We start from the raw sequence: 23,190 nt of genomic DNA on the forward strand, positions 1-23,190 counted from the left end.
TGGGAAAATGACCAAAGTTATCAAGGAAATGAGTAATAGAAGACGCATAAATTTGGCCTCTAAAATACCTTACATTCAAAGGATTCACTCAGGCAACTTCCGAGAAATCATTTTTGGTCTGATTACTTCCTTTGGGGCCAAGAGGCTTCGTAAAATCTCCTAGGACAGAAGATTGTAAAATTTTCCATTAAAGATCTTCATTATTCAAGCGAAATAAGTCAGTCAGAGAAAGACAGATATTACATGATTTCACTCATGTGGAATTTGAAACCCTTAACAGATGAACATAGGGGAAGGAAAAAGAAGATAAAAGGAAAAAGAAGATAAAAGCAGCAAGGGAGGCAAACCATAAGAGACTCTTGAATACAGAGAATGAACTGAGGGTTGACTGGGGTGGGGGGTGTCGGGGTAGGTTAAATGGGTGACAAGCATTAAGGAGGGCACTTTTTGGAGGAGAACTGAGTGTCATACGTAAGAGATGAATCACTGGGTTCTACTCCTGAAGCCAAGACTACACTGTATGTTAACTAACTTGAGAATGAATGAATGAATGAATGAATGAATGAATGAAAATTTTTAAAAGGTGGAAAAAAAAGAAAACATTTAAATACTTTTTTAAAGTAAAAAAAAAAAAAAAACACCTCAATTATTCAAAACACATTGAAGGAGGATAGCACCAGACCAAGAATTACCTTGATTACTTTGAAGCAAAAGGAAATGGTGAATCTAGAGTCAAACCACATGCAACGCTTATTCATTTGTAACTCAGAAAACAGTGAATGATAGGTGTATTTTTTCCCACCACATGGGAGTAGATCTAATAAGGAATCTACATAACTTAGTTGGAGTAAGCATTTACATGTACACATCTAGCAACAGAATAGGTGGTACCTGATATTTTTCTGAAATATTTATCCTAAAAGGCATAAACATCTCCAATGAAAGTTGCATTTTACCTAAACAAATCACAGCAAAATAGTTTCTTCTAGAGCAATAATAGAAATAGCACACAAATTTAAACTAACCCTGATGTAGAATCAAAGGAGGAAAAAGAGAGGTATTAATAGTCTTTTAATGACTATGTAAAGGTTATATAAAGTCTAGTAATAAATCAGACTTCTTAGTTCACAGCACATCATCATCACTGATGCATAGAAGATGCCTCTTCTGTATTAGTACGTATGTATGTGGTTAACGTAGATCTTTTTATTTGTATATATTCTTGCACAACACAGTACTGTCTTCGTATTTTAATTTACGTAACTCAAGTGTTACACACATCTCACTGATGACTTTTGTCACACGGTCTAGCATCCATGCAGCTGGGTAGATGGCTACTCTGTTATATGCTTCTCCGTGGGGTCGATTTCCCAGAAGGGGACACCAACTTGCTTCCATAAATAATGGTGCAATAAACATTCTCATTGTGTCTCCTTCCGGACCCATCTGAGAATAATACCTTTGAGATATTCCTGGAGCAGAGCTGCTGAGTCAAAGATTTTGTTCTTATTGAAATGACTAAGTACTGCCACATCGTTCCTCAGAATAACTAAACCAGTCAACACTCCCACCTGTGTTACATTGGGTTTCCTGTATCCGCACCCTTTGGCTAGACTTGGCATTATTTACTTCCTACGTTTTTGAAAATCCAGTAGGTATAAAGTGGCATCTTGTTGCTTTACTTTACACATACCTGATTATTGGGTTTGAGGGTCTCTTGCAGGCCCCCTTTACTTTTCTGTCAATTGCTGTTCATGTCCTTTACCCCATTTTCCTACTGGGATGCTTTTCCTTTGGATTTGCCAAAGTACCTCATATATTTATTTATCCCATATTTGGATTGCAAATATCTTCTCCCTATTATCTGTCGACATTGTCCATGGCATGCTTCACAGACTCTAAATCATTAGTTCTGATGTAATCAAATAATTTTAACCTTATAGCTTATGCTTTTAAAGTTTGATCAAGTCTTTCCCTTCCTCTAGGTCACAGTGGCATTCTCCTACAACCCATTCTATTAACTCCATAGTTTTACATTCTATATTCTGGTCTTTAACCCATCTGGAGTCCATCTCTGTATGTAGTGTTTGACGGGGAACCAAGTTTTATTGACCTACCTATACTAAACCTTTTTCCCCAGTACCATCGACTAGGCAGTGTAGCCTTTCTCTGATTATTTATGATGCCTCTCTATTGTATATTAAAATCTTCTGCAGGGGCGCCTGGGTGGCTCAGTCGGTTAAGCGTCCGACTTCGGCTTAGGTCATGATCTTATGGTTTGTGGGTTCGAGCCCCGCGTTGGGCTCTGTGCTGGTGGTGCAGAGCCTGCTTGGGATTTTCTCTCTCTCTGCCCCTCCACCACTTGCACTCTCTCTCTCAATATAAATAAACTTAAAATTTTTTTACATCTTACGTAGACACTGGTCTGTGTCTATTCTTCTTTTAAAACTTTGACTTTTCTTGTATCAATCTCATGTGACTTTTTAGGTTGTCTTAATATTGTTAGGGCAACTCCTGCACCTTTTTTCTTTTTAAGGTTGTCTTAACTATTTTTTTTTTATTCTTTTAGAATAAGTTTAATGAGTGTAGTGTAAAAAAATATACAGCTGGAATTTTGACAAAGATTCCATTGCATTTAGAATTTGGAAAAAATTTGACATTCCTAAAATACGAAGTTATCCCGCTTGAAAGCATGTACTTAAATTATCATGTCCTTATTAGAGTTCGAAAGTTTGTTTATGCTGATGTTTTGTTGCAATTATGAGTGTTATTGCTTATATATTGGTCATTGATGGTGTAAGGGAATGCTACTGATTTTTCTAAGTTATTCTTGTATTCTCTGCTGAACTTTTGTAGATTCTAATAGTTTTACCAACTTGGTTTTCCCATTTATTCAATCAGGAAGGCCCTTCTGTCCTCCTTAGAGAAATTAATAAAGAAATTTTAATTCACAAAACTATCCTTTAATCAGACTCCATGTCAAGATTTTAGTAGAATGTTTCTCTAAATGTTCCCCGGACAGCAATGCAATGGAACACTTCTGGGCAAAAGGGCTCTGTCGCTAATTAGATTTGATAAACATGTTATATCCTAGTTCAAATTAATTTGCACTCTCTCAAAATTAAATTAAAATTAAAAAGTTCCTAGAAGCATGGCAATACAGAAACTAGTCAACTTTCCCAGGCATTTTGACCATAAGCTTTTCACAAATAACATTACTATCTAAATACTTAATCTACAACTAATTTATAGTTATACCTTCTATGTCTCAGAAGACTGGGAGATGTTTAGCAAGATTTGAGATGTTGCTCATGCGTGTAAGAATTTTAATCCTTTCTCCTTCTAGATTAGAACCATATTGTGATGTGTTCAGAAAAGGCAGCGGGAATTTCTGCCCACTCCTGCTATCTAGTTTAACACGTGTCTTGGTGATAATTGGACTCTGTTGAATTTCATACACTGTTGAATTTCACTTTTAAGTCAGTGTATTTTTTTTAAATAAAAATTTTTTTTTCTAGGGGTGCCTGGGTGGCTCAGTGGGTTAAGCATCCGACTTCGGCTCAGGTCATGATCTCACAGTCTGTGAGTTCGAGCCCTGCGTCGGGCTCTGTGCTGACAGCTCAGAGCCTAGAGCCTGCTTCGGATTCTGTGTCTCCCTTTCTCTCTGCCCTTCCCCTGCTCATGCTCTGTCTCAAAAACAAATTAAAAAATTTAAAAAATTTTTGTTTTCTAAATGTTTTATTTTTGAGAGACAGAGAGAGACAGAGCATGAGCAGGGGAGGGGCAGAGAGAAAGGGAGACACAGAATCCGAAGCAGGCTCCAGGCTCTGAGCTGTCAGCACATAGCCTGATGTGGGCTTGAACCCACAAGCCATGAGATCATGACCTGAGCTGAAGTCGGATGCTTACCGGACTGAGCCACCCAGGTGCCCCAAGTCAAGTCTATTTTCATGAGGTAAATTACTTAAACCTTTATTCTTCTATTTTCTATTCTGCATTAAAGTAATCATTTTATCCTCAGGTTATTTGCAGTGGTTCTACAAGTTGTTGTTTCAGCCCAGGAATCCTTAGCTCAAGTGCAATCTCATGCTAACGCCATTCTGCACAAGGAATGCAGGTGGGTCTGAAGCAGGGTGCAAGGTCCCACTGACTTGGGAGCCTGGCTCCCCCTGGAGGCAGCCCTGAGGAACACAGCTTGGAAAAACATCTGTTTAAAGAACCGTTGGGGACTAATCCGCTTTTAGTTTCACTGAAACAAACAAAACACTTAACAATTTTAAGAGCCTTTGAATCCTAATTCTTCCAAAAAAAAAAAAAAAAAAAAGAAAGATTTCAGTTTAACAGAGTAGTGGAGCATGGTCCACCTGGAACGGAGGCAGGAAACTATGGTTCTAGACCCAGGTTGGCTACCATCCAGATGTATGAATTTGGCAATTCTTCTTGGGCATTTACTCATAAAGATGCATGCGTGGGGATGTGGCAGCCGCTGGACAGACTGGTGTTTAGGACTGTTCTGCTGAGCTCTCCCAGGGGCTAGATACCCTTCTGGTCCTCACTTCTCCCTCAATCCCTTCAAAGGGAGCAGCTGTTCACCTTTGTTTGGTAATCAGTTTTACATTAGACTTATGTAAGATTTCATTGGAACAAAGAATAGAGTTCTATGGCTGAAGAATTAAGTATATATTGAAACAATCACTGCACTAGATAAGCTTTACAGTCATTTTTAGCTTCAGCATTTGGATTTGGAGGGTTTTTGGTTTTTTAACCAAGACAGAAAATAAGCCTTTACCTGGAATGAATCATTTTTAACTGAGGATAAACCCAGGTAGGAAAACTTTTCTTGGTAAAGAACTCAAACCATTGTGGTTATTTCCAGAGTCTGCAGTGAGTTAACACCTTTAACTCTGGCACAGCACAGTACTAATGTTCAACCGGAATCTACTAGTTAGAGTAGGTTCCACACCCGACATGGGGCTCAAACTTAACAACCCCGAGAGATCGAGAGTTGCCTGTTCTACCAACTGAGCCAGCCAGGTGTCCCAGTGTAAATGACAGTTATTAAAAATAGTACAAGAACTCAATCCAACAGATGGATTAAAAAAAAAAAACAACCCTAATTTTATTTTTATTAGCTTTAAAAACAAAACTTGTTACAAGTAATCACAAGGATTCCAAAAAAATTACATTCTGCTTTTGTCACTTTGATAGGACAAGGAACGTTTACATGTCCTAAAAATACAGGATAGCCAAAGTTGACAAGTAACGAACTACTACGAATTACGGACTGTCACTTCAAGCACACTAAAATACGGAATACATGTATATAAATTACTGACCAGTTTTCGGAAGTACAATGAATATTCACTATAATTTATAGTACCAGAAAAGTAACGTGCCCATGAAGATAACACAAGATCACAAACATGTTCAGATAAAATGGCAATTCAACTCCTGGGTTCGATGAAGATAAAGTTGGAGGACATGTGCGCTGGCAGCAGAAACGTGGATCCCTCCTGTCTGGGGCCCCCACCTCGGGGTGACCAGCAGTGGGAAGAGGATAGCGCAGCCACATGAGTAGCCACCTTTCTCTCTCCGCAGTCCCCAGTCTGGGGGAGGCAACCTGGGCACTAAATAGGAAACAATACAGGAAAGCACGTATTATCTGCATAGAGATCTTTCGTTATGACAGAATGAACACTCAGTCGAAGCGGTGCAGGAAACTCCAAGGGTCTGCAGCCCGTAATTGATTTTGCTTCAAAAGGAAACACAGTTTACAAGAGAGACCACGTGTCTAATGTAGTAAAAGGTCTTTACACTTCTGTTTAAATGGATGGAGACACTTGGACTCAGCTCAATGTTCGTTTTTCTTAAGCTTGGCTGGAAACTTCTATTTTGAACGTGACCGTTTTTATGATCTTTTTGGTCGGTAAAACCTAGCAGTTGTAGCAACTTCCTGTTGTTTTGTGGCTTGTGTATTTGGTAATAAAAACAACCCTCTTCAAGGTATTGGCATTTTCCCGATTCATGGTTAAACACAACGATGGCGTTCCAATGAAAATGATCTGGCTGGCCCGGACCCCAAGGGGAGTTTATAAAGCAAACCAGTACTTGTCATATTGTTGAACAAGGTTCATAAACCTTTTTCTTCAAATGTATTTAACTTGTTAAAAAGTGAGCTTCTATTACAATGGACTTACCTTCCAGCTGGGAGGAATGAATCCCCTCACCTTTTGTTCCTTTATATTGTCACACGATAAAGTAATTTGTTTCCTTTCATACAGGACGATGCAAATGTAGGTGGAAAACAGGAGCACGGGGGGTGGGGGGGGGGAAGGAAGGTTGACCACGTTCACCTGGGTGACAGGTATTAAAGTACACATCTTCAGAGAAAAGGCAGATACCAGCAGACAGGAACTCTGATGCACCAAAGAAAATCATACATTTTCCACTGCTTAATTATGTTTGAGATCTTCCCTTTTAAAAATAAAGCTATGGTCTGTAAAAGAGTCTATCTAAAAACATGAAGCACAGGTCAGTCTTCAACCTTTTACAAGCACTGGGTAATGGTGTCATTCCACTGCAAACTGTTTCCAAATCCGACGAGATCTCACGCTGCTTCCTGAGAGTCACATCTCAAGTATGACTGTTTATATTTTAACCTCGTTACGACTAAAATCTAGGAAAGCCCACACAAAATGTCAACATAATTGCTGGCTACCAAAATGCCATTATTTAATGGGATTCCAATCCCAACAGCACGATGACAACAGAAACACAAACACGGAACATAACTTCACTCATGAAATTACTAAGTCACTACTACCTTCATCTGATGTTTCTTGTTCGCTGTATCCCTTCAGGGGGAGATAGAATTCTTTTCCCTTTTTTTTGTTTGTCTGTGTTCTTATGACAGAAGATTCACTGCTTCTGAGGGCCTCTAAAGAGGCCTATGCAAGAAAAAAGTAGAAAAGGCCCAAACATGGGAGCTGGGATTGGCAAGCTAGTCCCTGCGAGCTTTGAAACAAGTCGCATCACCTCAGTTTTCTCGTCTGTGTCACAGGAGGAGTAGAGTATGTCATTTTCCAAAGCCTCCTTCAGCACAGTGGCTCAGATTCTGAGAGAATCTAGTCTTCACTTTCGATCACAACAGTTTTTGAGATGAAATCGCTGGGAGTGGGAAACAAAATGACCATTTTCTAAAAGAACGACAGTGCTGTTCCTGCCCCATCTCCTGGCAGCTCTGATTCAAACACACCATGTTCTATTTGAACCATTTTGTTGAGCTTAAAAGTTCCTGGTAGCGTTTACTGAGCTCTCAGTTATGTGGACAGGTTTAGTGTATAAAGTCTCAAGAAGCAGACAGTAAGAAGATTAGTCTGCTCTCCTGCTCTCTGCTCCCGAGGGCAAGGGAACTGTTCATACCCTTTCTGCCTCTTAGAACCTTCAACTAGTCGATCCTCACACCAGCACACTTCTTAAATGGGCTGATTTCTGGTTTTATCAGGTGGGTATGCTGCAAGAACCTAGAACGGAAGAGCCAACGCACTGCAGGTTCTGTTGACTATTCTCATTAAGTGCTATGATTTTCTTATCCCTCACAGACTGTTTTTTTCCTAACACAAAGCATCATTTTCTTTCCTCACAATGCTCTAAGTAATTTGATTCCTAAGAAGAAGTTATGATTTCCAAAGAGCACATAGCTACTCTACTATCAGTTCAATCTAAGTAATAACTCAACTTCAGAGAAGAAAAATGTAGCTAAAGGTATTAAAAGGAACTTAAAAGAACACGAGCCTCATCTCTTATAAGATGGTTACATGAGCTGGATATAAAAATGGCCAAAAAAAGGACAGAGCCCATCATACTTGTTGAGAAACTGGTTAATTTCACAATAATTAAAAGTTTATGGGCATTTAGTAGTTTTTCTTTTAGCATTCACCTTATGGAACTACATTAGAGGCAATGAAAATATTAATGTTTTCCATTCAGAAAAGTTTAATATATATTAAGTATTTTATATTTAATATATATTTATTTTGATTTAAGCTTTTCAATTTATTCAATACTCTCAAAAAAATAAGAACAGAGAAAAAGAAAATATTCAGGTAATTTGCACTACCTGACTTTAAAACCAGGTTATGTAAGTTAGGGATAGACTATTCTTTAATTGGAAGGAAGACCATGAAAGCCACGCCAAATAATAAAACATCATGGATTCTGATTACTTAGAAAATTATAGCTAATAAACATTACCTAAAAAGAAAAATTTTAATTCCCACCTGTTGAAAATACACACATTTCCTGACGGGGTCCAATCTGCAATGATTAGTGTAGCCAGGTAAGATTGAAAACTGGCAAAATGGGAAATTTAGAATGCAAAGCAAATGTATCAAGTGACTGTCAGTTAAACTGCCAAACAATTATCTGAATTTAATAAACTGCTTATGAGATCACAAATTTCAACTGAATTTATGTTGAAGCTTAGTAGCAGCAAACATCTATAAAGAGGAGAGTGTATCATCTTAGAGAATTTGAGGGCAAGGAAAATATAGAAAACTTTTTTTTTTTTGGCAATACAGTTTAAGTCCTCAGAGATAAATCTCTCCATAATAAGAACCTCTAACCCACAAAAACATGCTACCAAAAATGTACGGACATCCTGGCATGAATTTGTGTTCTTCTCTCCGTGTGGGCACAGCCTCCTTGGTTTATTGGTCCAAACTCCCATGTGCGGCCCCTCACACACATGCCAGGGGGCTCCAGGCATCTGACACATGGAGGAAACAGCACAGTGAACAGAGCTCAGCAGAGCCACCTGACCAAAGCCAGGTTTTCTTAGTTATGAGACTTTTCTATAAAAGGATTACAAAGTCTGAACAGACCACAGAAAGTTAAAAAGATGCTTGCTTCTGCTTTAGGGGCTTCCACTATCCACTCCTGAAACACAAGTCAGAAACGATTCTGTTTTAGGGAAAAATGCCAAGTGTAAGCCAGGGTATAAAAGACTGCACCAGGAACAGAAGTCTGACTATCTGAATGATCTCGATTTCCCCCATCTTTCCCTAACTCAGCAGAAAAGAATATGTGTGTCTTTTCTTCCAAAGGAAACCGGAAGATGTTTAAATAGGCCATTAAACATTGGTCTTCGGAAAACCTTATCGGTACCTTTTCTAATTTAAAGTCAATGAAGGGGCGCCTGGGTGGCTCAGTCGGTGGAGCGTCCGACTTCGGCTCAGGTCATGATCTCACGGTCTGTGAATTCGAGCCCCGCGTCGGGCTCTGCGCTGACAGCTCCGAGCCTGGAGCCTGCTTCGGATTCTGTGTCTCCCTCTCTCTCTGCCCCTCCCCACTCATGCTCTGTCTGTCAAAAATAAACATTAAAAAAAAAACTTTAAAGTCAATGAATGACACACACAATATGTTTACCATTGAAAAACTCAACAGGTGGCTAAAGACAGTTGGGTATGCTACAGGCTAGCACATGGTCCCACATGGCAGATCGCATGAGCCACCTGAGGTCCTCGTCAGTCAAACTCTCTGGTGGTATGTCCTACTTCCAAAGTAGCAGTTCTTTCTCTGGGAGGGACGGTGCATTGGGAACAGTGGTCTGTGCGTCACCGTCCTCTTGAAGTTTAACAGTAACAGGGAAGAGAGTAACACCCACACGGATTTGTACTATGTGATTCCCATAGTCAAAGTGAATTTGGCATTTCCTCCCCAAAGCTAAAGAAAAAACTACTTGAGAAAAATGATTCTCTATCAATTACTCTACATTTCAGATTTCTTTCTGTGCAAAAAATTTCACGTATATGAAGGAACAATTGACCTTTGATCAACAGAGTAGCTGGAAGCTATTATACCATTACAAAAGCACCCACAGCAGATTACTGAAATTTTAAGACTATTTTTAAATTCATAAAAATGGTACTGAGCTCGGTGACTACCGCTTTAGTTTTTTGGTACCCCATGCGATATGGAATCAGGGAAGTTACCATTGCTGGAAGGAGCCAGAAATCAGCCAAATTTCCTAATTTGCTACCACTTAAAAAATGGTCAAGAGTTGCGACACGTTGGGGGCCAATCCTTTCATTTCATGTGCTGTTCGGAAGATCTGTTAAAATTGCGACCAGGTAAAATCCGCCGCGACCTGATAGGGCGATGTCTGCAGCACAGGCGTGGTGGCAAAACACACCGCGCCCCATTCACTCCCAGCCTCCCCCACACACAGGATCAGCGCCAATGACCGGCAATGCTGCAGAGGGGCACGGGGCTCCGGTGCTGAGCCCACAAGGGCACCTGCCTGGCACCACAACCAGCGGTCTCACAGCGCCCCATCGAAGGTCTGGGGCTCACCCAGTGCTGCGGCTGGAGGTTCGGGGCGCCTCGTCTGGGTAATTTTCTGTTTGGGGTTTTTTGTTTCTTCTGCCTCTTCAGTTTCACTGTCACAGACATGAACCACCACGCTGGGTGTCGACTCAGTTCCTGCATGGAGCTCGTATTTCTCTCCTGTGGGGGTAAACGGCAAGAACAGGTGTCTGTGTCTTAAAACTTCTTGTTCCACTCAGTTTTGGCACGAGAGATAGGATACTTGAAGGTTCTTAGACAGTTTTGCCCTTTTAAGAAATTAGCTGGTGAGGGGTACTGAGGTCTTGGGAGTTAAAATGGAAATGCTAATTACTGTTGTATGAACAGTATGAGTGAACTGCTTAACTTTAGAATGATTTTGGTTTTCCTGCAGGAGAGACTTGTAAGGTGCCAGGCAGCATCAGCAAGCCCTTTATTATTTTTTTTAATTCTTAAATGTTTATTTATGTTTTTTGAGGGAGGGAGGGACGGAGGGAGGGAGAGAGAGAGCGAGCGAGCATGAGCGGGGGAGGGGCAGAGAGAGAGGGAGACACAGAATCCGAAGCAAGCTCCAGGATGAGCTGTCAGCACAGAGCCTGACGTGGGGCTCAAACTCCTAAGCTGTGAGATCATGACCTGAGTTGAAGTCGGACACTTGACCCACTGAGCCACCCAGATGCCCCAAGCAAGCCCTTTATTATAGGACCTCATACATCGAAGATATAGCCTATCATGTCTAAAAACAACAGTAAGCCACCTCCCTAAAAAGCCTGTTTCCCTTTATAAGAGGCATAATATTATTGTAGGTGGACACCCAGCAATGGCATTGATTTCTTATATTATTTTAAAGAGATGAGAGAAATCAAAGAAAAAGAAATGAAAATAAGTAGAAGAATTTAGAAGGAATGGTTTGGTATTGCCACCAATTCCTTGAAGTAAGTCTTCAGTGTAGAGAAGGTAACCAACATTCACTAATGGCCTGTTATTACTAGTAGAATCTGCAGCAGTTAAAACTGTGGTTACATTTATGAGTATTATATATATAACATTTAATCCTTATACTGAGTCCACACTGAACGGGAGCTATTACGACCGCTACTTTATTTATTTATTTATTTTTTTAATTTTTTTTTTTCAACGTTTATTTATTTTTGGGACAGAGAGAGACAGAGCATGAACGGGGGAGGGGCAGAGAGAGAGGGAGACACAGAATCGGAAACAGGCTCCAGGCTCTGAGCCATCAGCCCAGAGCCTGACGCGGGGCTCGAACTCACGGACCGCGAGATGGTGACCTGGCTGAAGTCGGACGCTTAACCGACTGCGCCACCCAGGCGCCCCACAACCGCTACTTTAGATGAGAAAACAGGTTCAGAAATTGGAGCTAAGTAACTTGCTGAAGATCACAGTTCACAGGGCAACCGGCATGTGACTTTTGGTCTCGGGGTTGTGAGTTCAAGCTTCACATTGGGTGTGGAGATTATTTAAAAAATAAAACCTTAAAGGGGCAGCTGGGTGGCTCAGTCGGTTAAGCGTCTGCCTTTGGCTCAGGTCATGATCTCACAGTTCCTGAGTTCAAGCTCCATAGCTGGCTCTCTGCTGTCAGCACAGAGCCCACTTCAGATCTTCTGTCCCCCTCTCTCCCCCTCAAAAATCAATAAACATTTTTTTAAAATCTTAAAAAAAAAAATCACAAAGTTAGCAAACGCTAGTGTTTGAACCCGGGTTTATTTGACTTTATCCTCCACTCTGATCGTGTTGCTACCAGTTGGCTAGAACACAAATCGCTGAATAGGGCCTTTAACACAAAAGTTTCTCAGGTTTCTCATGTCTGCGGGGCTCAGTTAGTTGAGCATCAGACTCTTGATTTTGGCTCAGGTCATGATCCCAGGGTCATGGGATCCAGACCCATATCGGGCTCTGGGCTGAGTGTGGAACCTGCCTGAGATATTCCCTCTCTGTCCCCCACCCCCACCCCTCTGCTCCTCCCCTTCTGCTCTCTCTCAAAAACAAAAAAGTTTCTTGGGGGAAAAAAAAAAAAGGAAAGATGAAAGTTTGTTACCTGGTCCCAGTTTGGAAACTGCACAGAGTAAGTCATAATTTATAACAGGTGTCGCGTCTTCCCCCTGCTTCCACCCCACCGGAGGCGACGCGGGAGGGGAGATGAGGAACTGTTTGACTGGCTGGGGTGGCAGTAAATACGACTTGTCTCGTGTTTCACTGGACATCTGTACCTGTGGGGAAGGACGGAGGTTCTCAAGACCAGGTTGCAACGGGGCTGTTTCTTCCTTTTCCTCTTCAGGCTGTGACACCTCTTCGCAGACCACGAAAGCCAAGCCCCCCATCCACAGCCCGCACCTCCCAGCGGCAGCCGGTCCGTTTAGTTTACCCTGGGGCACACACGGTGCACAGCACAGAGCCCACGCACACCGGGTGTTCGACACCTGCCTGGAAGAAGCAACTGACAAACAGATGAAGGAACAATGAATGGTAGGAAACCTACATGCTGATTGTAGAAGAGATTAGGTCACATCGGCTGCGTCTCAAGCAGCTCCACTGAAATATCCTGACAACTGTCATCTAGGTTTTCGTTTGGAGTGTGAGACAACAAGCTTCTGCTTTTTTAAAGTTTATTTATTATTTTTGAGAAAGAGAGAGAGAGAGAGAGAGAGCGCGAGCGGGAGGGGGGTAGAGAGGAAGAGAGAGAATCCCAAGCAGGCTCTACATTGTCAGCGTGGCACCTGAAGCGGGACTCAAACTCATGAACCCAGAGATATGACCTGGACTGAAATCAAGACTCGGACGCTTAACCGACTGAGCCAGTCAGGTACTTCCTCCCCCCCCACCGCTCCTTTTTTTTTTAATTTGAAAGTTAAGACCAAGGGGGAAAAGCATCAGTTGAAAGTAAAACAGCCCACTTAATACATGAATAGAGGTCAAAGCCTTTATGTCATCAATTCTTCTGAGGAGAAATTAGTTTCAGAGAATTCCACCAGTAGGGATTAGAACAGTAAGCACTTATGGTTCTTGGTAACCCACAGGCTCCCAGAAACAGCCTTTTTTGCACAGTCCTCGCCACCCCCCTGGTCATCCCTAGGCTGGCAGCTATTTTCAGTGAGGGGTCTCATATGAATCACACAACATAGAAACGGTTTCAGAGACGATTTTCTCAATTCTCCCAAGGATGTCACATCACAAGTACCATCACAAGTGCACGGGAGGAAAGTTAATTCACTGATCTTAGGGTGTCAGGGCTTCACCAGTTGAGAAATGGTGCCCAGAAAAATGAATTCCTTTGACTATCAGTATAAGCAAAACAGAGTTAGGAGGGAAAATACGCTTAATAAATATTTATATATCTGTAAAATAAAGGAAAAATACTTTTACATTACTTGCTGCTTGGGATTCAAAGACCTCTGATGCAATAAGCAAGAAAATGGAGAACTGACGGTACTTTGGGAGGAAAGGAGGTTGAGAGAACAGTGCCCTCCCTGTCCACCTGTACCTGTGCAAAATACAGCTTCAGCTTCTTCCCGTTGAAGTCTGTTTCGTTGAGTTCTATTCGCGCTCTTGCTGCTGCTTCTGGTTTGCTGAAATTTATTCTGACTCTTCTAAAGCTTTTGAACAACTGAAATGTCACTTGGTCATCATAGACAGTGAAAAGTGCTTCAAATCTCTCCTAAAAATCGGGGAGCAGAAGGGCAGGGGAAATGGGGAGGGGGGAGAAGAAAGAAAACCTTTAGCAAAAGGAAATTTAATTAAACATAAGTAATGGGATGGAACTCATGATTTACCATTTTTCCAAAAACGTGTACTTTTATTGCAGGTGTACATAGGTATCCCATTGCCATGGGCTAAATTCAGCAATTTGCACCTATTTTAAAAGCAATTAACTTTATTAAATATTGTATAGGTTCGAATTATAAAATAAACAAATGTCAAGTATAAACAAAGATCTAAATACACGCAATCACAGAACAAGAACACTGTACTGGTTTGAAGCCCCCACTGAGCCAGACTGGCTTTTTCCAGCTCATCTGTTTCCTCCTTCAAAGTAACCATTTCTGGGTTTTGTGCTTATTATTCCCATGCTTTTCTTGATAGTTTTACATTTATTTGTGTCCTGAAAGACATAACCACATTGCATGTACACTTCTGTAACTTTTTGTGAGCTTTTTCCCTTACATTGTGCTCCTAAGAGTCTTCCTTGTAGCTGTAAGTCATTTTTTTTTCTGCTGCTACGGAGTATTCCACCCAACAGCCACACGGTGATTTCTCCAATGCTGGTGGAATCTGGACTGCCCCATATTGTCTGCTACAGTGGTGCCATGAACATTCTTGCACACATCTCTTGGTACCTAAATGCAGGAGTTTCCCTGGTGGACCCACCTATAAGTGGAATTCGTGGGCCTTACACTTGGCACATCTTTAACTTCAGTAGAGACCGCCAAATAGTTTCCCAAAGTGTTTGTACCAGTTTACTCTCTAAGAGCAGACACGTGCTATAGTTATGTCTTTGTCAACACATCTTTGCAGGCATCTTTGCTTAATATGGACTTTTTATTAATGGGAGGTAGGGGCTTGCAAATGGGCTCTGATGTTGGTTATCATTCACATTTCTCTGAAGATTGCGGTTGAGCCTCTTTTCCTGTTTATTGGTTATTTGGGACTCCTGTTAATGTCATATGCCTGTTTATATCTTTTGCCCATTTTTCTCCTGGGTTGTCTTTTTTTATTGAGTCATGGAAATTCCACACAAATACTAATTCTTTGTCAATTAAATGGGCCATAAATATTTTTTTCCCGGCTCTTTTTGGTGTGTGTGTGTGTGTGTGTGTGTTTGAGAAACAGAAGTTTTAGACCTGCACATTACTGAATTTATCAGTTTCTTCCTTCTGTGCTTTCTGTGTCTTAAGAAATCCTTCTAGGGGTGCCTAGGTGGCTCAGTCAGTTGAGTGTCCAGCTTTTGACTTCAGCTCAAGTCATGATCTCAGTTCGTGGGTTTGAGCCCTACATCAGGCTCTGTGCTACAAGCACAGAACCTGCTTGGAATTCTCTCTCCCTCTCTCTCTTTGCCCCTCCCCTGCTTATGCTCTCGAAAGAAAGAAAGAAAGAAAGAAAGAAAGAAAGAAAGAAAGAAAGAAAGAAAGAAAGAGAGAGAGAGAGAGAGAAAGAAAGAAAGAAAGAAAGAAAGAAAGAAAGAAAGAAAGAGGAATCCTTCTATATTCAGATTGATGTTCTCCTAGATCATTTCTCAAAGTATTATGGTTTTACCTTTGAAATTTAAGTCTTTCCTCAGCACAAATGACTTTTATGTATGAGGTGCCCCACCCCACCAGCAATGACTATCATTTTTCTATCACTCTAGATTAGATTGTATTTTCTAGAGTTTTATATAAATGTACTTTTTTAGGGGAAGGGTACTTCCCAGTTGTATCTGGAATGGCAGAATTCCCTGAGATCTAGCTTCAGGGGAACATTTTATATAAATGTACCTTTTAAGTTTATTTGGGGGGGGCAGGCAGTGGGGGAAGGGCAGAGAGCGAGGAGGACAGAAGATCCCAAGCAGGCTCTGCTGACAGCAGAGAGCCCAACCTGGGGCTTGAACTCATGAACTATGAGATCATGGCCTGAGGCAAAGTCGGAAGCTCAATCGACTGAGCCACCCAGGCGCCCCTATGAATGTACCTTTTTGATGTCATTAGCTTTTAATTGGACGGATTAGTCCACTGTTGTGATTACTGATATTTTTGGATGCCTACCATCTTATTTTATCTACTTTCCTCATATTTTCTATGTTCATATTCTCTCCTCTTTGGCTTTCTTTTCAATTTTTTTTTCACTTTCTATTTACCCCCCTGGATAGAATTTCTATGAATGATGCTAGTAATGTGCATTTAGCATCTTCTTTAAAGACACATAATATCCTACAGCCATAGTCCCTCTTTTACAAAAGCAAAACAACAAAATCTTTTTCTCAAGGTTCATTTGGGAATATGTAATTCTACAAAATTAGCATTGTTTGGTAAAAAATAACTATATATATATATATATATATATATATATATATCCTAAATATCTGAGACGAAATAGAGTAATAAAGAGCGAGTTATTCTATAAGGCTGAGAAAAAAAAAATGGTTCTACTCCCATTTGTTAATAAATGGCAATAATGAAAAAAACCCAACTTCAATTACTGGAACAGCAACATTAACTTTCCTTTTATGCAATTTAATAAGTGAAATGTAACACAACAGACCTAAGAAAATTCTCAATACTTTAAGAAATATTCCTTAGGCTTGCCAAAGATAACATAATAAAGGAACCTGAAAAATACCTTTGTTTTTGGTTTATGTGGAGAACCTTCAATTAGTTGTTGATACTGAATTAAAAATCATTTGTTAACTTCTCTCAGTTTGAATATTTTCCTACCACTTCGCAATATTTTTCCAATGTGAAAATGTGAAATGATTTGTGATCAAATATTTATTCTTCTAATGTTCAAATATCCTTTGTGATTTAGAAAACATAATTTACTTAAAAATTACATTATTTTTGCTCATTCATCTAAAAAATACAGATATTAAGGGGCACCTGGGTGGCTCAGTTGGTTGAGCATCTGACTTCGGCTCAGGTCATGATCTCACAGTTTGTGAGCTTGAGCCCCCAGTCGGGCTCTGTGCTGACAGCTCAGAGCCTGGAGCCTGCTCCGGATTTTGTGTGTGTGTGTGTGTGTGTGTGTGTGTGTGTGTGTGTGTGTGTCTGCCCCTTTTTCTCTCTCTCAAAAATAAATAAACTTAAAAAAAATTAAAGGGGTGCCTGGGTGGCTCAATTGGTTAAGTGACCCACTCTGGGTTTTGGCTTAGGTCATGATCTCGTGGTTTCATGGGTTCAAGCCCTACATTGGGCTCTGCACTGGCAGTGCGGAGCCTGCTTGGGATTCTCTGTTCCCCCCCTCTATCCCTTCCCCACTTGCACTGTCTCTCTTTCAAAATATATAAACTTTAAAAACCTACATATATTAAGCAACCAATTGTATGTCAGACCTTACACTGAGTGCTAGATTTCCAATGTACCACAGGCTGCTTCAAAGGGAGGTGAACTTTAAGACTGATTCTATTCTTATTTACTATATATTAAATAATTATATTAAATATTTACTATATATTAAATATATTAAATATTAATTATATATTATAATATATAATTCTATAATATTATATATTATGTAATATATATAATTATATATAAAATATAATATAATATATTTTATATTATATATAATTATATATTATATTATATTTTATATATAATTATATATTATATAATATAATATAATATATAATTATATAATTAATATAATTATATAATTATAATATTAATTATATATTATTTACTATATATTAAGTGTTTACTATATATTAAATAATTATATTAAATATTCCTACATATTAAAGTAATATGGGCAACTAAATTATTAGAGATATAGTTAGGATTTTTAAACAGCACATCGGCTCTTAAAAATAAATATGAACATGTAAGTATATGAAATACTAATAATTATAAACACAGACATGTTTTATAGTTTCCTCAGTATCCATTTTATTTTTTTAAATGTTTTTATTTATTTTTGAGACAGAGAGACAGAGCATGAGCAGGGGAGGGGCAGAGAGAGAGGGAGACACAGAATCTGAAGCAGGCTCCAGGCTCTGAGCTGTCAGCACAGAGCCCGAAGCGGGGCTCGAACTCACACACTGTGAGGTCATGACCTGAGCTGAAGTCGGACACCCAACTGACTGAGCGCCCCCCTCAGCATCCATTTTAAAGATGGTTGGCTTTGTCACTTTTTTAAAAAATTAGAATTGAGATTTTGTGAAATTACATTCTATTTAATACTTGGCAGATGCTCACATTTTGAATTCTAAGCAAGTATTAAAATTCCCACGTGAGACAGTTAAGAAATATCAACACTGAAGGCAGTGGAAATGAAAAGCAAGGAAGAATTAAGCATGATTTATGAAATATTAGTATTTTGTAATTCTATACATTGAACAGTTTCCCTTGCCAAGGGTAAGAGGACCATATATTTATTACTAATTCCCACAACAATGAATTTTTTGTAGTTATAGTAACACTATCTTGCAAACAAAACAGCTACTCCCTGATCATATCCTCCTGTTTCCTTTCAAAACATTTTTTCACTCCAGAAATATACTGTAACTGAATATAACAGGAAGGTAGCAGTGGGTTCTATGGATCTCTCCTATTTTCAAAGATCTGCGAATGGATTCAGAATTATACAAAAACAAAGCCAAGCAAGAGCTGATCAGTATGCTTTTTCTAAGTTTTGTTAGTTCTTTCTCTTTCCCTCTCATTTTCATGGAGCATAATACAGTTTAAGAAATGTGTGATTTCCGGGCACCTGGGTGGCTCAGCCAGTTGGGCGTCTGACTTAGGTTCAGGTCATGATCTTGCGGTTTATGGGTTTGAGTCCCACCTCTGTGCTGACAGCTCAGAGCCTGAAGCCTACCTCAGATTCTGTCTCTGTCTCTCTCTGTGCCCTTCTCCCACTTGTGCTCTGTCTCTCTCTCAAAAATAAACATCTAAAAAAAAAAAAAAAAAAAAAAACAACAAAAAACGTGTGATCTCCAGCTATGAGGTGCGGTAGGGAACACAAAAAAGGAGGCGAAACTATTACTGTTTCCTTTTGAGGAACAACGTGAGAGCCCTTGACTGGTAGCTCCGCCCTTAGCTGATAGCTCCGCCCTTGGCTGGTAGCTCCGCCCCCGGCTGGTAGCTCCGCCCTTGTGTGAATCCACAGGTACCAATAGGCAGATTCCTGACAACCTAGTATTAGCACAAAAGGGGTTTAAAAGAAGACTGCAGACAGGAGGTCGGAATCAGCACGGCCTAAAAATAACTTGTGACAAGTAGAATTTATTCAGAAACAAAATTATTACTTTTCTCTTTAGAATTGTTTTAGAAATAATTCACTTTTGTACCCTTCTGAATTCTCAAATAAAATTAACACCATCCTGTTAAAGGGTGGTCTTGCACATTTACTTCTGATAAGCAAATGAAGATCCCATAAAATCCAAATCGCCATTGACCATTCTATTTTTCCAGTGGTCTCTTCGTGTCCCCTCGGGCAGTACCACATCTGTAGGAGTAACACAAATAATTGTGCCTAAAAATCGATCCCTGAGGCTTTTCCTGCTATAGCAGTTTTCCACAAAATACAGACGCTGCCTTCATACGCTGAAATCACTGGCACAATGAGTCAGCAGTAAAAATGGCTACAAACAGGGGCGCCTGTGTGGCTCAGTCGGTTAAGTGTCCAACTTCGGCTCAGGTCATGATCTCACAGTTCATGAGTTCGAGCCCCGTGTTGGGCTCTGTGCTGACGGCTCAAAGCCTGGAGGCTGCTTCGGATTCTGTGTCTACCTCTCTCCCCTGCTCATGCTCTGTCTCTGTCTCAAAAATAAACGAAACATTAAAAAAAAATTTGTTTTTTAATGGCTACAAATACCTTGCACCTAAAATATGTGAGGACAACATGTCACCGACAGCTTTCTTGGGAACTCAAGAAGAGTACTTTGCAGCTGGGCAGGAGCCACACAAAACCCATTAAGAGAGAAGAGCAGAAAAGGTCTTGTGTGAAGGTAGGTTTCAGGGAGTGACAGATGAGGGTGGCAGCTAAGCGTGTATTTCTTGACCTTTTACCGGAAATACCACTGCCCAGTCCTCTGTTCCCCATCCCAAAGCAGAGAATGTGGGGTTCATCAATTTCACTGAGAAATACATTGTGAAAATGATTTTGCCGGACCCCTTTGCCTTGGACTAAAAGAACCCGAGGACCCCACCACTTCTGTACGAAGGAGAAGGAACAATTTCACTGTTGAGAAGAAGCGATGCTCAATCCATTCAGCTGTGGAATTATCTTCGGAGTCCTACGGCAGGAAATTTCTCATGTTCTATGTCTGTCTATAAATCCGAGATAGCAAATCCCGTCTCTCCAGCAGGTTCATGGATGTCAGAGGTAAGGCCTCTGTGTCCACCCGGGGAAAGGCAAGTGCCTTTGGTGCTCGTCAGTATCACTGCTGACTCAAACAGGCAGAGGGATGGAATTCACGGACCAGGAAAAAAACAGCATGCATGCTCCTGGGTATGGTGAATTTAAAACTTTGATAATCTGAGCACTTGTAATACTTCTGGGCCCTAAATTCAGAAGTGCTAGAGGGGAGCAGAACACACAGAAAACTTAAAAACCTTCTGTAACTTTTGGCCTATGGCATGTATGTTGCCTTCAACACCTTTCCAGATCAGAAAGAGGCATGAAACTGAATTAAAATTCAAGAAGATACGGGATACTATCTGTTCAGTATTGGTTTTTAGGTTTTAATGGTTCATACGAAGTTTACAAATACATCCACTGCCTTTATTGGAACGTAAGTTCTTAGGCGGCTATGATTCCCGCCCAAATCCATAATATCTCCTATACCACGTACACGAAAAGTAGTCAAACCAATGATAAATCATTTCTGATGGTAACAAACTGCAAACTGGTAATAGGGTCGGGATAGAAATATCCTTGATGAGAGTGTCCATCACGTGGGTAAATACTGCCAAAACTCACCAAATCGCACACTTAAGACCCCTACGTTTTACTGTAGGCAAGTCTTGCCAAATTAACAAAAAAGAGAAAAAAGGAAGAGGGAAAACAAGAGGAGGGATGGGATGAGGTGGCGACTGTGGCCAGCTGTGGAGGTGGACCTGAGCCCTCACCACTGCTGAGCACAGCCTGTCGGGCCCAGAGCCTCACACACGGGTGGTGGCCTTCTGCCCAGCCAGGAGCACAGCAAGGCTACTATTTCACGTGGGACAACACACCCTGAGTCGTCACTAGTAAGTGCAGTTATAAAAACTTCTCCTTTTGTCTTCCACAGCTCGTTGAAAAAGATGTGTGACTGTGCCTTTACAGAAGATGTGTGCCCAATGCAGAGGCCATTTTTCAGCAGTTTGGTGGCCAATCACCACCCTGAAAACACCTAGAAAACGGTTTGCCACTGAAGGAGGGGAATGAGATCCACAACCACACCACCACAGCCAACTGGAACACGAACAGTTAAACTGATGAGTGGCAGTCAGGGCCTCTACCAGGAGGTGCGACCCAGCCACGCTCTCGTTCACTCAGTTTTGGAGTTCCAGAGGTGCTGCCCTCAATCAGTGCTACTCACATGATACCTGTAGCCCATCAGGAAACAAAAGCACTTTTTATTTGGCTTTTCTGGGGAATGTTTATCGGAAAGGCGCAATCTTTGAAGCCCTCACTGTGAGAACTTCCAGCGAGATCCCAGCTCCTGACAGTCCCTGGGCAGCAGCAAGGGCCTTTTCTTTTCAGCCTGAAGCCTGGTTGTTTACTGAAAAGAGCAGAGGAGACAGAGGAGCAGACTGTGAGGCCTCCTGGAGGAAAAGGGCAGATGCAACCAACTTGGGGAGTGAGCAGACACAAGGAGAAAAGCAGAAAATGCTGTCTTGCTCAGCCTGTCTTCTACCCTGACCATTACTGTGCTGCTGGTGGGCATCTTGAACAGGCAGTCAGGTTACAGGTGGGCATTACCCAACGTGAGGAGTCAAGGTGGCCCGTGGTTTGTAAGCTCATCCAGGCCCTTGGGCTCAAACACAGTTTTTGATCCGACACTAGAGGTGAGAAAGACCACAAAAGTGAGTTCTTTCCCTGAAAACCGGGTGAATTTCCTCAGGCACAAGGGAAACAGCGTCAGTCACCCAGACTGCCGTTCCAAGCACCCAGGCTTCAGCTGGCAAGGTCAGTATCGTATATTCACGCACAAGGAAATCCATGATTCTGCCCTCCGGGGTGTCCAGCTGAATCTCTACTTCCTCTTTTCTCTTCTCCCCATTGATGAAGTAGGAAAGATGAGGGAAGCCCACGTTCAGCTTGAACTTCATATCTCGTCTCAGGCTTCTATCGAAGTCAACACTGTGGTCTCTTCCCTATGACTTTGGTGATGGAGCACTAGCTCTGATGAACGTACCAAACCCTCCTCTATATCCATTCTTGAGGAACTGAAGCTCTCTGCTCACTGGCCTTTATCATGGATAAAATATTCCTTCTTCATCCAGTTAACAGAGACTGGTCACTTCTCCAAACACGAGACCACAAAAGGAAGACCTCAGGAGGAATCCCTAACCTGGAGGGACAACTTCAGGAAGGTCTGATGGCTTCTACCAGGCATTTATCTCCTCAAGTAACAGAGCTCTAGAGCTAGACTGTCTGGATTTGACAGGCAGTTTGCTTACCTTTGCTGTGCCTACTTTCCTTACCTGTTAATTGAGGATAATAAAAGTACTCACTTCACTGGGGTATTATGGAGGACAGAGTGAATACTTAAAGCTCTTAGAACAGGAATAGTTCTCTAACAAGTACTCTAACGAGAATAGAGTACTGTTACTGTTATTAACACAAACAGGGTAGGGCTTTGACAATATTCCACTTGCTATTCTGTGGTCGCAAAAAAACAGCTGCTCTTCTGTACGACGCGGATTCCCCAAGAAGGAGGTGAACGCACAAGCAGTGACACAGTATGAACTAGCCCATGTGCCCAGTGGTTGGCAGTGACTTCGGGATCTATTTCTGTGGACTCCATCTAGGGGTGTGTGTGTGTGTGTGTGTCTGTCTGTGTTGAAATCTTCCTCACTGTTCATCCACACTCACTCATTCAGTAAGGCCAGTCCTACCCTAGGTGCTGAGGCTACAAGGACCACATACTGATTGTGTGATTTATTCAAGGATACAAGCTTGTTTTCTCATGGTGTTTTCTTCAAGGAC

The 23,190-nt window shown here is 41.1% G+C and overlaps 1 protein-coding gene across 2 annotated transcripts in view; it reads right to left on the reverse strand.

Moving 5' to 3' along the window:
• Window positions 1–9,321: 9,321 nt before the first annotated feature.
• RCAN3 (RCAN family member 3) overlaps window positions 9,322–23,190 on the reverse strand; it is a 34,777-nt gene continuing 20,908 nt past the window's right edge. Inside the window, exons 3-6 of one of the 2 annotated variants that reach the window (XM_047082841.1) lie at window positions 13,847–14,020; window positions 12,404–12,575; window positions 10,354–10,506; window positions 9,322–9,361 (exon numbers count right to left, since the gene is read on the reverse strand). In XM_047082841.1, the coding sequence (XP_046938797.1) occupies window positions 9,351–9,361; window positions 10,354–10,506; window positions 12,404–12,575; window positions 13,847–14,020 (510 nt within the window). In that variant the 3' untranslated portion in view covers window positions 9,322–9,350. Of the gene's footprint in view, window positions 10,507–12,403; window positions 12,576–13,846; window positions 14,021–23,190 lie in introns of both variants that reach the window. The other variant, XM_047082840.1, reaches the window with a different exon arrangement.

This window comes from Lynx rufus, unplaced genomic scaffold (assembly GCF_022079265.1).
Source record: "Lynx rufus isolate CCGP_SWC_20201006 ecotype Redwood Valley unplaced genomic scaffold, mLynRuf1.p SCAF_2, whole genome shotgun sequence".
NCBI lineage: Eukaryota > Metazoa > Chordata > Mammalia > Carnivora > Felidae > Lynx > Lynx rufus.